The 15,976-nt window shown below is 34.1% G+C and overlaps 1 protein-coding gene and 1 long non-coding RNA gene across 2 annotated transcripts; one reads left to right on the top strand and one right to left on the bottom strand.

Moving 5' to 3' along the window:
• Window positions 1-3,024: 3,024 nt before the first annotated feature.
• LOC114188876 (vesicle transport protein GOT1-like) lies at window positions 3,025-8,397 on the bottom strand. Its single transcript, XM_028077533.2, has 7 exons — window positions 8,143-8,397; window positions 5,099-5,181; window positions 4,108-4,199; window positions 3,925-4,005; window positions 3,739-3,836; window positions 3,574-3,655; window positions 3,025-3,281 (listed from the first exon to the last, which is right to left on the bottom strand). The coding sequence occupies exons 2-7, from the start codon at window positions 5,127-5,129 to the stop codon at window positions 3,243-3,245; spliced, it is 423 nt and encodes a 140-aa protein (XP_027933334.1). The 5' UTR covers window positions 5,130-5,181; window positions 8,143-8,397; the 3' UTR covers window positions 3,025-3,242.
• LOC146885504 (uncharacterized) lies at window positions 8,155-14,164 on the top strand. Its single transcript, XR_014995886.1, has 3 exons — window positions 8,155-8,292; window positions 9,293-9,394; window positions 14,007-14,164. It is a non-coding gene; the product is annotated as an uncharacterized LOC146885504 (long non-coding RNA).
• The last annotated feature ends 1,812 nt before the right edge of the window (window positions 14,165-15,976 follow it).

Raw genomic sequence — 15,976 nt, 5'->3', positions numbered from 1 at the left:
CCTTACTTTCAACCAAAGTAACTTCTCAATTAAAAGCTAGAACTTTGTATATTAATCATAGTAAATTTAACCAAAGTAACTTCTCAATTAAATATTACTAATCCTAATCATGTCCATTCTCTTACCTCTTATATATAGTAAAAAGCTAATTAACCAAAGTAACTTCTTGATTTATTCTAATCTAAGTTTTCACCTTTAATCAAAGTAACTTCTCAGTTATTAGCAAAAACTCATTCAATCATATGAAAGTTTCTAAAATTAATCAAAGTAACTTCTCAATTAAAATTTAAAAACCCTTGGACTCATATGATTGTTATGTTATGTAGATTTAACACCGTGCTAACTTGTTACAATGTAAAAAATCATTACTTTTACTAAATTAAAAACCAAAAGACATAGATGAAAATAAATCTCAACAAGAATCAAAAGAACAAACAAATTAATTTATCTAACCTCGGAATCCAATTAAGAATTTACAACGGAATCAACCCAAGAAGTTTAGAACTCCATGAATACAAAATATAAATAGAACAAGAATAGAGAGAGAAAGGAAACGAAATTAGGCTCCCCCTAAGGGTTCCTAAACTCCGAAGTCTCAAGTTTGTCTCTACTTCTCCCTTGGTCTCTTTATATAGGACTTGGACTGAGCTTTTCGGTTGCTAAAACCTTTCAAATATATTTTAAAATAAAGATAAATATTATTTATCTTTATAGTTTTTTTTTAAAATATTTGGAGAGATATAGACTATTGACAAATATAGTTGGTTAATAATATCAATATCTAATATAATTAAATTAATTAATTAATTAAAGATATATGATAAATTATCACCAATTAATATTTGTATTAATTTTCCAAATCAACCCTTTGCAATCTCCTCAAATTATCTTTTAAATAATCCAATATTTTCAAGATATATTTGTTTGTTGTGGATCTAAAAAGATTCAAGAAGATCTTGTCATATTTAAAAGATTTGGTAGTTATTATCTTTTAATATTTTATGATATAATTAAATAAGATAATTATTTAAAAATATCAAATAAAATATCTAAAGATATATTTTTCCCAAATTATCTTCTATCATAAAGATAAAGAAAACTGTAAGGTCTAATTTTTTTGTTGCTCTCTTCTTGGTTTAGTCAAACTTCTTCACTTTTTCAAGCTTTTCTTGTCGTCTTCATGCAATGCTTGGCTTGGGTTTTTGTGATTTTGATAATTTCTTATTCTTGGATTTATCTTTAAGGTGTCATGAAGTTTTAAGCAATTTATTTCCACATCTCCATGAGCTCAACTTAGCTGCAACTGCACTAACACACCTCAAAATATCCAAAGAACATTTATGCAACTAAAAAGTTATTTTTAACATGTTTTTGTATCTCATGCTCAATAAACCCAATTATAGGAAATCCCAATTAAATTAATCTTTAAGCACACAAATTCAATTAAATACCCATAATTAAACATTAAATGAGGGCAAAAATACGCACTCATCATGATTCATACAGTTGCTTTTAGTGAAGCATGTTCAGAACCTCAAGACAAACTCAAGATCCTCAAGAACCTAAGCTTCATGAGCCAGTAATTTTATTGAGATCCATGAAAGAAAGGAGAAATGTTATTCTACATTATTATTTAGGTATTTCTCCAAGAAAGTAAATAATGGTATGATGGAAGATGACCCAGTCAACTTCTGTCAAGCCTAAATCAGGAAAATGGATTGAAACAATGAATAAGGACTATAAGTCTATACAAGACAATAAGGTTTGGGAACTTGTCCCATTATCATAAGGTGTGAAACCCATTAGTTGTAAGTGATTTTTAAGACTAAGAGGGATTCCAAAGGTAATGAATGTGAAGAGGAATAAGGCTTGTCTTGTGACAAAATGTTATACTCAAAATGAAGGGGTTGGCTTTAAAGAGTCTTTCTCTCCAGTTTCATTGAAGGACTCTTTTAGAACAATTGTGGCTCTTGTTGCACAATATGATTTAGAGCTTCATAAAATGGATGTCAAGACGGTGTTTCTCAATGGCAACATTGATGAGACGACTTATATGGTACAACCAGAAAACTGTGTTAGAAGACTCAAAGAATATGGTTTGCAATTTGACAGAATCCATTTATGGGCTAAAATAAACATCTCATCAATGGTACCACAAATTTCATCAAGCATTCTCTCATTTGGTTTCGAGATGGATGTTGTTGATGATTGTGTGTATCACAAATTTAGTGAGAGCAAGTTCAATTTAGTCTCAATCAATGCAAAATAAATTTGGAAATTCAGGAAGTGCAATCGTAAAAAAATTGATGTGTGTCGAAATATGTATGCATCTAGATATGGCATACATAGTTGGGCTATTAGGCATATATTTAAGTAGTAGTATTTGGATAGCAGCCAAAGGTGTCTTTATGTAATTTTATATGATCCAAGAGGTAAAATAAACAGTTTAACGAATTTACTAAAGTTCTAATAGATTTTTCTACTCCTAGACTTAAATTTGATTTCTTAAACCATTTTTTTTAAACGCCATTTTTTTAATAAAGTAAAGTCGTTATCTTTTTCATCATCCATTTACCATTTCACTTATGTTCATTTTTATTAATCATAAACAGTATTTAACATTTTTATAATGAGAAATTTCACAAACCATACAACTAAATATCAAAACATTATTTTAATTTAATAACAAAATCTCAATTTGTATATTGATTTAGGTTACTAATTAAGCTTTCAACATTATTCCAAGGGTTAAATGCGAAAAATCTAATAGATGGCACCACAATGAATTAGGAAGATATTATATTTCAAAAAGTATAATTCTACAGTCAATCTCAACTCTCCCTGGAAGTGTATATTACAAATAAATAAATAAAAATATCAAATCTCCATAATGCCATATTGCTGCGCTAACACCATTTGATATCATTTAAAATTGTTATATTCCTCTCACAAGTAGTAAAAAAAGTCACCATAACACCCGAAGTGCACCAAATGCAGATGAAATTGAAGAACTGAGAACTCCAATGACCAATTAATTGATTTTCCATAAGCTTCAGAATCAAAAAGGGACTACAAAGGAGTTGTAAAACGAATACAAAAACCTTTTTTTCTTTGAATAAAATGGCTATCACATTTTTCTACCATCACAATTCAGACTCGGGTCTCCATATCAGAGTATTTTCTTTACAGTGACTTACATATGCGATTGCTAGCAGCTACATAATCTTCTAAAGTTCCACGTGCTACACAGGCACACGTTTGCCTCTGTAGCGGTCCAATAACTGCAAGTTGACAGAAAAAGCAGATTTCGATCATTTCAGCATATTATGCACCCAACAATTCTTTAAGACATTTATCACTGAAAACTTAGAAGTTTAGATCTACCACAGTAACTAAGATTTGTTCTAAGACCATGAAAATCCAGTATTGATATGGTAACATTCAGAAGCATAAAATATGATGATAGGAAAAAGACATTTCAGGGCAAATGCTAAAACAAATAGCTCTAATAAATGGTAACGTAAATGCTTAAGCAATATGATGATAGTAAAAAGACATTTCAGCACGACTTACCGATCGAATGTATGGTTGTTGGAACAACCAACCAAGAACAGGGATCTTCTGAATGAAAACAGCCAGTGTAGGCCAGAAACCACTGCAAAATATCATTTCATCATAAGCCCTAAGCACACAAAACATACTTCACATAACAGGATTTTTTTTTTTTATTGACTAAACCTGAAGAGTATGATGAATCCATAAGACTCCACAATCATGCCCAGAATAGGCCACCCCAATATAAGAATAATGAATCCAATACCAAATGAAATGGTTCCCTACAGAACCAGAAAATATGTAAAAGGTTAGGGTTGAAAATGAACCATGAAGAGACACGGAATGAAGAACGAAACAGATGACAAATACCTTGAAATTACTACGTTTCATGAAGAATTGCATGGTGGATTTCAGTCCAATAGTCAAGGAAACTCCAGAAACAAAGAGGATCTGATTTGAGTGACAAGTGTAATAAAAGATATTATTAAGTAGAACCACACAGTTAGCAGAAAGATAAAAATTCATAAGCATGAAATTTTTCATAACACTTACATTTCCCATTGCAAGCAATCCCTTGTCAAAGAAGAACATAACACCAAGGAATGAGAAAAATATGCCAAAGCCCGTTAATCCCAATCCAATCTCTGTTTAATGTGCCAATGCAAACATTAAATTTCAGAAGATATTAGAACGATAAAAAAATATGCCAGCAATATAATATTTACATTTAACCTTGTCGTTTTGTTAGTCAAGATTACAGAATAAATATGAAAAAGCAAGGGAACTAATAAATGTTTTAAAAACTGATATCTAGAAAGATTTCTTGCTAAGAAAATAGGTTCAGAGCACTGGTATAGCTGCTATTGCATTGTGCAGGTGTTACTTCTACATCAAGAAAGGATTCAGTATAATATTTATACAAGTAATGACTATTTTAACTACTATCAAAAGAGCTTTCAAAATACGAAAAATGTAAATATCTTTAATCTCTTGCTTAGGATGGATAGAATTGGCAGAAATTATGCTCTTTTCCTTTTCCTCTTATTTCACCTTGAGCTCCTATATGGACAAAAGCCACCATGCTCCCAGCATAATGCATAAACACAACACATGGCCCACACTATGCCAACTTCTCCTGAGAGGAGCTTTGATAAAATAAAAAAAAGAAACCAAGTAGGAGTCGGTTGCACACAAATTTTAAAAACTCTAGGCGTTATTGAAAAAGACAGAAAAGCATAATGTGCATGCACATTTGGACCAGCTAAAAGAACTTCACCAACTCGAGAAAAAAATAAATGGTCTTTCACAAATTATATGATTTAAATCCTCTATCAAACTATTGATAAAACCCTGAAAATGAAAAATACACAGGGTATTTCAACAAGATATCATTTCTTCAAAATAAACTAATTCAATCACTAATTTATTTATGGAATTATTGCAAACTCTAACAACCCCTACCCTCGTTCCATATACTTGCATACTAAAGACAGAAAACCAAGTCATAACATTATTGCCAGAAAAAACATCAAATTTCACTTACTCTTTCGATCATTCATTTCAAAGGAAACCATTGTATACCAATGATTGAGACGTCCAAGTGTCTTACTTTCACTGAAACAAATGCTGGAAGAAAATAAGTCAGTTAATAAAAATCATATGAAATGCATACAAATATTCTCTCGTCAACTAGTTTGACTAAAGAACACACAGCAACATCAAAGCCAACATAAATCTCAATCAAAGGAAAAATTCCGGGAGAATCGAGAATTAAGTATGAAAAATCTTAAAATAATGTGCAATTTTGGTCCTTGAAAAATAGGGTTTACATCAGCTTTCCATGTGGATGCCTTTTTCATCTCCCAAATCACTTTATCTATCTTCCACCTTGAACCAAAGGTTCTCTAATAGTAACCATAGGGAAGCCATAAGCACACCCACTCTCCAATCAGCAGTTTTCACACAAGTACAGAAATATATCCTCCCGATTGTGTTTACATCCTTAGTCACTTTGACGCACAATAGGCATAACATACACACACATGCATGGGTCTGAGAAAATTAAGAAAGCAAGCAACAACAAATTCATTCTTTCAAAGTTTCAACAATTAACAGGCTGACAAAAACAGAATAGAAAATTTCCCCATAGAGATCATCAAAGGCTCAAACATCGCTCCATAGTCCATACCAATGCTCAGAAAAGAAAAAATTCCTGTAAACTAAACAAAAATCATTTGACTGGTAAGTACACAAACCATCAGTCATTAATACCAAAGATCAATTATTTAAAATCCAAAATAACTCCAGCAACTACTCCTCGGGCAATCACCATTTATTAATGAACTTAACCCAGAAATCTTTTAATCATTTATTCCCTGAAGAAACTAGAAAACATAATTCCCAAATCAGAAATAGCAATTGTCCCCTCACCAAAATCTACAATAACACCAAACTCCTCCTTCCAAATATCCATAAGAAACATAACGGTCCATTCAAACTCAGCACACCCCTACAATCTGCAATCACTGCATCAATTCCCACCAAACTCAGGTAGACAGTAATCCAACAATTACTGAACAAATTTTGAGACAGAATCCCATATGCCCAGCAACAGCTGTCAACAGCCACAATCAACCCTGCAATGTCTGACACCCTACCAACGGGAATGGGATTTCACAGACCAGAAACTCAATCATCCTGGCAGAATTTATTCCCTTCTCTGCTGCTAAACCCTTTCCCACAGTCTTGCCTGAAAGCCTGAAAGCCTGAAAGCCCAGCACCATGACTGACCTCAAAACAGAAGACAAAATGCTATGAATTTGGAAATTACAGTACGTTCCTTATTTTGGGGCAAAAGCCCTAAGATTTTGATCCTGCATTTTTTTTTTTGGTGTTTTAGTAAAGGAATTATGTTTTATTTCTAATTTTAGAGACTGAATTTTTCAGTGGTGACATCATGTGGATGAAGGAAGCATAAATGTGCCACAAGAGCTCTTAACAAGTAATTTAGGATTCTGTTAATTGTCATCCTAAACAGAAGGACCAACGCAATGCCATTAGCTAGTTTCTCTGTTTCAAGGATTAATAAAATAAAACAGCAAGGTCCTAATAGTTTAAACCCTCGCAAAGATACAAGGTCAATCAACTTGTATTAATGAACCGAAATATAGTCAACTCAAATACATCAACTAGTGTTACTTAGTAATTAATAGCATGCTGTAACATCGCCATAGCCAAAAGAAGTGGCCTTAAGCTGCTATGGGATTCAAAGTTCAAAACAATTTTCAATAGTAGCTTTCCACACACTATATCGGCAATACCATGTTATAGGCAAGGCAACATAAACCCGTTTTACCTTAGAAACAATATTGTTGTGTCTTTCTTTGGATCAAATTGTGACTTGTCTCACATTTTCTAATGAAATTTTTGCTTCTGAAAAATAATGGGATTTAAACACTTCTTCCTTGACAATTCACAGAAAAAATTACCTCTCATTTAACTTCTGTTCCTTCACTCTTTCCAGGACCTACTATTTCCCTGTCCTGTTCTTTTTTCTTTAGATTTCCCACTTCACATTCTGCTATTTTCTATCTAATGTAATATGTTCTTTTTATATTAACTTCACCATCATCTTTCATTTTTTTGACTTCATTACTATGGTTTTTTTATCGTTCATAGATCAATGGTGATTATGAGTAAAGTGGCATATTATTCATGATGAAATTCTTAAACTTAGGGCTCTTTTTTCGGTTTTTAAGAACTTCAATTAGTAGTATTATAAGTTATTTAGTTTGAATTATAATGTTAAAAATAGCACTAATTCTGCTTCCCACTCTCCCACTACAACATTTTCAAGGCTAGCTATAAAGCACCAATTCCCACTTCAAATTTTCAAAATCAGTACCTCTACGCAAATTAAACTGCGTCAATCAGCATCCATTTAAAGTCAATACAAATAAAATAGATGAAAAGAAAAAGAAAATAAAAATTTAAACAAAAACGAAAACAGCAAAACTTAAGCACCAAAGATCATCCTAGTGCAATCCTTATAGAAAATAGTCGCATTAGCCTTGCAACTTCAATAGTGAAAACCGAAAGAATCCACAACTAACTGTAACAAAGGCCAGATCTACGAAACTATCAAACTACAGCATGGCAAACACAATAATCGCCAATAACAGAAACAAATGCATAGCAAACTAGAAAGTTAATGCTTCCGCGAGAATATTTACTTGCCACTGTCCCATTCTAATTAACCAAATTCAACTAAAAACAACGGTTGAGAACACAAACAAGTAACACGTTTTAACGATTCGGAACACGAATTTCTCCGCGGCAACATGCTTTCGTGCTTCGAAAAACACAAACGCGAAACACAGAAAACACGTTCATGCCGCGAACGCTTGCTAATTAAAGAGATAGAGAGAAAAACCCTCCAAATTAGAAGGTGAAAAAATTGATTCGAACAGAAAAATACTATTGAAGCGCTTGGATCTCACATCGCATAGTAGTTTCGGCTAAAATAAAGGAAAGAGATCCAGCAACAGGAACAACACAATCTTCATATTCATAGAAAAAACAGATTACCGGTTAACCTAGCGCGGAGTCGCCGGGAAAAGGTGTTGATCGGCGCCGGCTACGGCGGGGGAAGTTGTGGTTCGACGGCGAAGATGGAACTGATTTTATGGAGAGACGCGTGAGAATTGAATCTACGTTGTTCAGCCAATAGAATAACAGGTACTTTGAGTCTTCTGGGTTAAGGAATGAAGCGTTTTTGTGTAACTTAGATGCAAAGACTGTAGTGTGGGTTGAATTAGTTTTCTTTGTGACGAGTTTCTCGTGAAAGATTAAGATCGAAAAGTGTGAAGATGAAATAAAATTATTTTTTATAAATTAAAATTAACTTAGTTAAAATTAACTTAAAATTTACAAATATTTTTGTAATTTAGTTTATGGTTGATATTTTCTTGTTAGGTTAAAGTTTTGTGTGTAATGAAATTAGTTTAATGGGTGTGCATTTTTAGTGAATCCTGTTTATTATTAATAATTAGAAAATTATTCAAAGTGTTAAAACTAATAATTATATTTAATTTCTTTTTAATTATGATGCATTTTTTAAGGTACAAAATGGTATTTTATTATTGATAATTACAAGAACGTTGGTGACTAATTCTAGGCCATACATATTGAAAAGAACAACAAATTGAATATCATTTTCATCGTAGTATAGCTTCAAAAACCCTAAGTTCAATACCATCCTCTTACCGATGCCTTCTTCCTCATCACAATAACTTTTTGGTTAAATTACATTTTTTGTTTCTCTATTTGTCAAGAAATTTCAGTTTAGTTCTCAAGTTTTTTCGTTATCTCAATTTGGTTCTCATTTTCATAAAAATGATTCAATTTAGTTCTTATCGTTAGTTTAACCAGACGATATTAAAGTCAACGCCACGTGTCAATTTCTGATTTTTTAAAATTTTTTGAATTTTTTTTGAATTTCTTTTTTTGAAATTTTTTGATTTTTTTTTAATCTTTTACACATTTCATTTCATAGTTGTGTCACATGTCAAAGTGACTCAATTTGGTCCCTATATTTGTTTTTAATTTCTGTAAGACCCACTTACTTTTCTGCCTTTGTTTTAAAGGGTTGCCCCAAACTAGTTGGGCCTAGGGCTGGCCCATAAGGGAACAAGGACCTTAAACCAACTAACCCACCCTCTTTTGCTTTCACTTTCAGAAAAACAATTCTCTTAATCCTTTCTAGAGCAACCGCAAACTTTCTACTAGGGTTTTGTACTACCTTGGTCAAGCAAGCTCAATCGCATCTTTCCTACTCCACGTAAGTTATGCTCCAGCTCATGCTTTTCCCCTCTAGGCACATTTTCGCATTTACAGTAGGGTTTCGTGGTAAACTCTTTTTCTAAATTTGTTTCGCTATCTTGTTCAATTCGCAAGTCCATTCTTAGAGTTGTCGTGCCCATTGTTTAGAGTCGAGGCATTTTCTAGCTATTTTTAGGTAAGGGAAACTAGATCCTTTTGTATATTCCGTGAAATCTACTTGTTATTCCGTTTATTTTGTGATTGGATGGACTGTGTGTGCATATGAGCTGTTGGGAATGCCTGTTTGAACTACTTGGGTGCGTGTGTGTAACTGTTGCACGAGAGAACAGTGGTGAGCATTGGTTTTCTCGCCCAAACGAGCCTACCTCGCCTAGGCGAGATTAACAGAGGCTCGCCCAGGCTATTTTATGTGAGTCGTCGCTCAGGCGACCAACTCTGTTTTGAGCGAGCGAACGTCTTGTAAGACCCGGGAAAAATTAAATAGTTAATTAAAAAATTATTTAATAAATGCGGGTAAAGAGAACCTTTAAGGTAATAAATGCAAAATGTTATAATATGGAAAAGTACTAGCTCAAATGGTTGAGAGTACTTTGATTGTGTGAGAGGACTTGGGTTTGAGTCCTATGTATGCCATTTTTGTGTGTTAGTAAATTAGTATTATTTTTATATATATATTAATCATGTTGTGGAGTGTTATAATAATTGAATCATATTGGTTAGCATAAAACATGAATTGGTTGAATGGTTTGGCTTTGGCTTGGTATGTGCATGAGTGTGGGTTCAAACCTTGGAGGACCCAAATGAAACTCTATTTTTGCCATTTTTAGGCTTGATTTGAAGTTGAAGGGTTAAGGGAAACCCTAGCAAACATAGCAGTCAAGGGTAGCTGGAAAATAATCTAATTAAGTGTGCTTGAATGGCAATTACACCACTCCTTAATGCAATTTTCGTTTTAGGGCCTTAAACCACCATTAAAACATCATTAAAAAGCTAATTGTGAGAGGGGAGAAAGGTTTCTACAGAGGTTATCGTGGGATAGGCAGAGGAGTGCGAATTTCAGTGAGAAATTGAGCGTGTGAGGGGATTTTTGGGGCTGAATTGAGAGAAGCTAAGGAAGGTCATTTTGGAGTCAAAGGGAAGAAGTACAAAATCACTCAAGGAAAGCTTTAATCCAGGTTAGGGGAGTTAAATTTTACGTGTTATATATCATGTATATGTGTTCGTGCTGTTCTGGATATGATGGAATGTGTAAATTGAAATTGCATTGAATTTTATCGCGTTTCTGGAAATTTCCAAAAACCGCTTGACGGCGTTGAAGGCCCGCCAGGCGACTCATACCTCCAGAGCCATTTTCTGGGTTACATGCTATGCACCGCCTGACGGCTATGTGCAACCTGCCAGGCGACACCAACTGGTTTGCCATTCTCTTGGATTTATTTTGTGTTTTCATGATGTAGGGAGGTTCCGGAAGTGATTCTCATGATATGAGAATCCTTGGCATAGCGAATTGTTATTTGAAAATGCAGAATTGTTGAAATAGTTCATGAACTTTCACTTGAATTGGGATTTTGGGTTCAGTCGAGTTTAGGGATGAATGTCATAGGTGATGATTGTGTGTGGTGTACTGTTTTTGGTGTAATTGATGATAATAGGATTGTATTCTGAATATGGGATGTAGTGCGTGTGAAATTACATGATCCTAAGGGTGAATTGTGAAATAGTGGGGTCGGTGGGTCATGATGAATGCGGGAGGAATCTAGGCAGAACCCAGTTTTTCACGCACCACCTGGCGGCACTAAGGCTACCGCTAGGCGACACGACAGCTTAGTAGTAAGTGTGAATTGATTGGTGTTCTGGTCACGGGGTGTTGAATAGGGTCATCATCGAAAGTGCTTTGATAGGTGATAGACTGGGATTTCGTTATCTATGTGCTTTATGCAATAATTGTGAGATTAAATGTGGGGGATAAGAATTGCGGATTTCATGCACTTGGTGGGTTATAGTGGCAGATTTGTTAATCAGGTATAAGGTGCAATGCTGTCTAAATTGAGGAGGAATGTATTAATTGAGTATTAGACTGTAAGGGTATTGGATCAAGAGTTATTGGATGTCTTGGGTAGATTTAGAGGAATAAGAGACAAAGAGTGGGTGCGCATGATAAAATGGACTTGGCACAAACTAGGGTTGAAGCTGTAATTGGGGTATGGTTTGGCAAACTGTGTATATTGTGGGGGTGGTAAATGGAGGGTACCATATTGGTTCGTTGTGGTTGTTTCTTTAGAGCATCAAGTAAGGCATGTTCGGGCATGATAATATTCATTTGGGGACATGATTAATGGTACTTATTACATTTTGGTTACAAAGTATGAGTTAAATACTATGATTTGATACATGAGAGTTGAATTACATGTTTAGGGTCTCTTAAGACCTGTTGAAAATGCCAAAAACTAGTAGCATTGCGCTACTGGTATATCGCCTGGCGGTACGGGGCGAACCGCCAAGCGATAGAGTTCTAAATCAGTGGCAGTGGCCACTGTCTGTAGGCGGCGCCTAGCGGCAGGGAAGGTTCCACTAGGCGGTGACGGGTCTGGATGACTTCTGTTTGGCGCTTGGCGCCTGGCGGAAGGGGCAGACCGCCGGGCGGTTTACGGCCAATTTTCGCCTAGCAGTGTCTAGGTGGTGCCAGGCGGTTTTGGTTGTTGTATAATTGGTTGTTGCTTTGATCAGTGAACTTGGAGGACTAAGTTCACTTACCTTTGTGCTTGGGCTTGACGGACTAAGTCTAATAGGGGTCTGGGATGTGCTTAGTGGTGGAACACATGATGGCCATTGAACTGGTTAGTTCCCGTCGGCTACTATTGGGCGATGAGTCCTTAGTATGGTGATTACATGCGTTGGACACACGATGGGCAAGGAATAGTTTTATTCCCGTTGGCTGCTATTGGGCAAGGAGTCCATAGTATGGTGATTGCGTGCGTGCCAGGGTCCAAGCGGGGAAGGCTTGGATGTTTTACTACAGACGAGGAGTCTGTAGGGTTGGACTATGAGCAGGATTGGCTCGTAGGGTTGGACAACGAAAGGGATAGTTTCGTGGGAGCAAAGTAAAGTCCCAAGACCTAGTTTCATGCATATGACTCATGAAGGAATATGAGATCAGGGGTGGGAAATTTGCAGTTAACACATATCAGTAAAATTTATTTCTTGGGATGGGTGTCATACTTCTTTTATATTCATATGTGCATAGCTCACCCTATTTGTTTGTGTGTGGTGATGATCGGATAATTTATTATCTGGGAGCAGATGTCTTGACAGGTGAGCCAGGAGACGCTTGAGATTGGAGAGCGGGATTATATAGGATTTTGAAGACTTGAGTTTTTGATATTTTCATGTTTTGAACATTAGTCATTTTGGGCTTTTACAGTTGCAATAACTTTGAATTGCGAACATTTATAATGTAGGCAACTTTGCGATTTTAGTTTTCCCATATTTTTGGGAACATGTGATTATAAATGAGGTATTATCAATATTATCGCGTTTTAATTTATTTTATTTAATTGTTTATGTTCTTTTCAAAGTAATATTCCTTAGGGATGTTACACGTCTTGCTCAGGCGGGGGGAGTCTCACCTAAGCGAGAATGCGCGTAATGCCACTGTTCCTATAAGTCGAGCTCTCGCTTAGGCGAAAGGAGCTCGCCTAAGCGAGAGTCCCTCTCGCCCAAGCGAGACCTTTCTGCTTGAGCGAGAAGCTAGGCGAGAATGTGGCTTGCTTTGATGTTTCTCTGTTCTCAAATGTTGACCCTATGCTTGTATTTGTATTACTTTTGAAGTATGAATTCAGTGATTTTGTATGAACAAGATGAATTATGGTTTGTGGCTTATGAGCTTAACATGATTTGAGTATGATGTATGTATGAGATGATTCACGGGCTAAAGATGGTGGATTTTGGCATGGTTTTGGAATGGAAAATTATTGAAGGTTGGTTATAAATGTTGGCATGAGATTCATATGCATGGCCAATACATATTGGATGGTTAAACATGATTGATATATGGTTAGGGCATAATCCCATGAGCCTCTAGGTGAGACCTCATGGTGGTGCCTCAGTTGGTCGTGACATAATTCCATGACCTCTGATAGTGGGAATTCATGGTGGTGCCCCATCTATATAATTTAGTAAGGATTCAAGGTAAGGTTGCATCCTGACGCTCTAAGGAGTTAGTTAGTCTCACATAGAACGGACTGACTCTTGTGGGGAGAGTAGTAGGAGGCCTGAAACTCATCAAGGACTAACCTTGTGTGTGGGGGTTGAAACATTATAACACTTAGCTCGGGGGTGAGCAGCTCGGTAGAGCAGGGAAATCCACCACAAGTGCAAGCATCTGCTGAATCTGACTAAATTATATGTATCCAGATGAGTCGAGTCTGAGTCTTAGTGTATTGTTTGAAAAGTCATAACATGATTTGTTGACATATACTGCTTGGACTGTGAAATAGCCTATAACTGTATGATAAAATGTTTCTACTCTAACTTACCCTTTTGTTTGTTGTATGTTTCGTCTGGTGTGGTTTTCTCTTTTGCAATGATCATCAACTTGTTGATGTGAGCAGATGCGAGGAACCCTCGTGGTCAACAGGGGAATGGTGACTCTGCTACGTAGCCCGCCTGGGCTGGATCCCGCTTAGTGGTTTTTCTCTTAGGGCCATGGCCCATGTATTAACTTGTTTTAAAATCTTAATTGTATTATGTACCTTGTGTTGTTTTGGCATCATGGTGTGCCTTAGGATTCTCTTTTACGAATTCTTGGATATTTTTAAGGAGTGAGTTTATATTCCGAACCTTTGCTCGTAATATTATGTTGTGTGACGTGTCATTTAAGTAAGCCTATTTATTAAATGGGACATTACAGTTTCAATTTAGTCCAAATTTTTGTAAAAATGAAGTAATATTGTTCTTCCTTAAATTGACACTAAATTTACTTTTTTTTTATAAATCTTATAATGATATTCTTACTAAAATTAACGTTTTTATTAAATATTTCTATAAATATTTTAAATTAACTTTAAATTCTATACAAAACATTAGACTTTGGTTTTGTTTTTAACTTGAAATTTAGTTCCTAAACTTATGTGTGACAAGTTATTTGATTTTTAATCTTCACTAAGTTTATATAATATGATACACTTGATGTCTTTATATATGATGACAAAATTGTTAGTTTTTGAAATTAAGTTTGGGGTTTAACTTTGTTTAATAATAAATCTAAAAAAAAACGTTTAAAAATATTTCTACAAATATTTAATAAAAACGTCAATTTTATTAGTAATATCATCATAAGTTGTATACAAAGATTAAATTGAGTGTCAATCTAAGGAGGGACAATATTACTTCATTTTTACAAAAATTAGAACTAAATTGAAACTAAAAACAAATATAGGGACCAAATTGAGTCATTTTTACACGTGGCACAACTATGAAGTGACACGTGTAAAAAATAAAAATATTTAAAAAAAAATTCAAAAAATTCAAAAACAAAAACTAGAAATTGACACATGGTGTTGACTTTAACACCGTCTGGTCAAATTTAACGACAATGACCAAATTAAATCATTTTTAAGAAAATGAGGACCAAATTGAGACAATGAAAAACTTGAAGACCAAACTGAAATAGAGGGATAAAAAAGTAATTTAAACTTACTTTTTATACTAATAATAACCATATATATACTGTTTCTTAAAATATTTTTTAAAAAATATATTGTTTTCATTAAGCCACTATTGTGTGATTATATAGAAATAAACAAAATAATGTTGTATTGAAAAGTGAAAAATATAAATTAATATAGAACTTTGTAAGAGTCTAAAATTGTAATCGTGATGAAACAAAAGTGTCATAAGGTTTAGAGATGTTTGTTCAAGATATATGGGATTGGAGATTAATCATTTTAACTCTTTTGATGTATTTATAAAGATAGATAGAAGTCATAGGACTGAAATCATTAAAGTGTATCAATTAGAGATGGAAATATCCGTCAATTATAATTCTTATCAGGGATGACAAAAATATGTGTTTGTGATTATTTGTGGATAAAATTTACGACGGATAGTAGTATTTGTAGATATTTATTATTTGCGGATAATGAGTATTTTAATATCTATTTATAAACAAATTGGATGTGATATCATACTATCCGTACTCGCGGGGTATCGTTACCTACAAAAAAATAAAATTATATTTTATTAAGTTAAATTTAATTAAAATTAAAATTTAGTTTATATTTTATTAGATTAAATTTAATTATAAGTAAACTTTAATTTATATTTTTTTTCATATTTTTTTTCGTAATTTTATTTTAAAAATTTAAAAAATATCTTTTTTTAATATTTGCGGATATTTACATCTACTCGTAGGTTTTAAAAAACTCGCGAATATTTTATAAACGAGTACCCATGTGGGTAACGTAACAAATAGTGAGTGAATTTTTTTTATTGTGAGTCGGATTGTAATTAGGCACTATTCGTATTCAACCTGACTTATTGTCATCCTTTTTTCTAAGTGTCAAAATTATTACATTGTACT

Source organism: Vigna unguiculata, chromosome 6 (assembly GCF_037176805.1).
Source record: "Vigna unguiculata cultivar grain cowpea cultivar isolate G323 ecotype 2 chromosome 6, ASM3717680v1, whole genome shotgun sequence".
NCBI classification, from domain to species: Eukaryota; Viridiplantae; Streptophyta; class Magnoliopsida; order Fabales; family Fabaceae; genus Vigna; species Vigna unguiculata.
This window is presented reverse-complemented; position numbering and strand designations above follow the sequence as displayed.

What these genes read in the sequence shown, in the direction of transcription:
- LOC114188876 (XM_028077533.2), bottom strand. Translation starts at nt 5,129, where the DNA reads ATGGTTTCCTTTGAAATGAATGATCGAAAGA. An exon ending in TGAAATGAATGATCGAAAGA is followed by an intron (nt 4,200 to 5,098) that starts GTAAGTGAAATT and finishes CACATTAAACAG; the next exon opens with AGATTGGATTGGGATTAACG. An exon ending in TGAAACGTAGTAATTTCAAG is followed by an intron (nt 3,837 to 3,924) that starts GTATTTGTCATC and finishes CTGGTTCTGTAG; the next exon opens with GGAACCATTTCATTTGGTAT.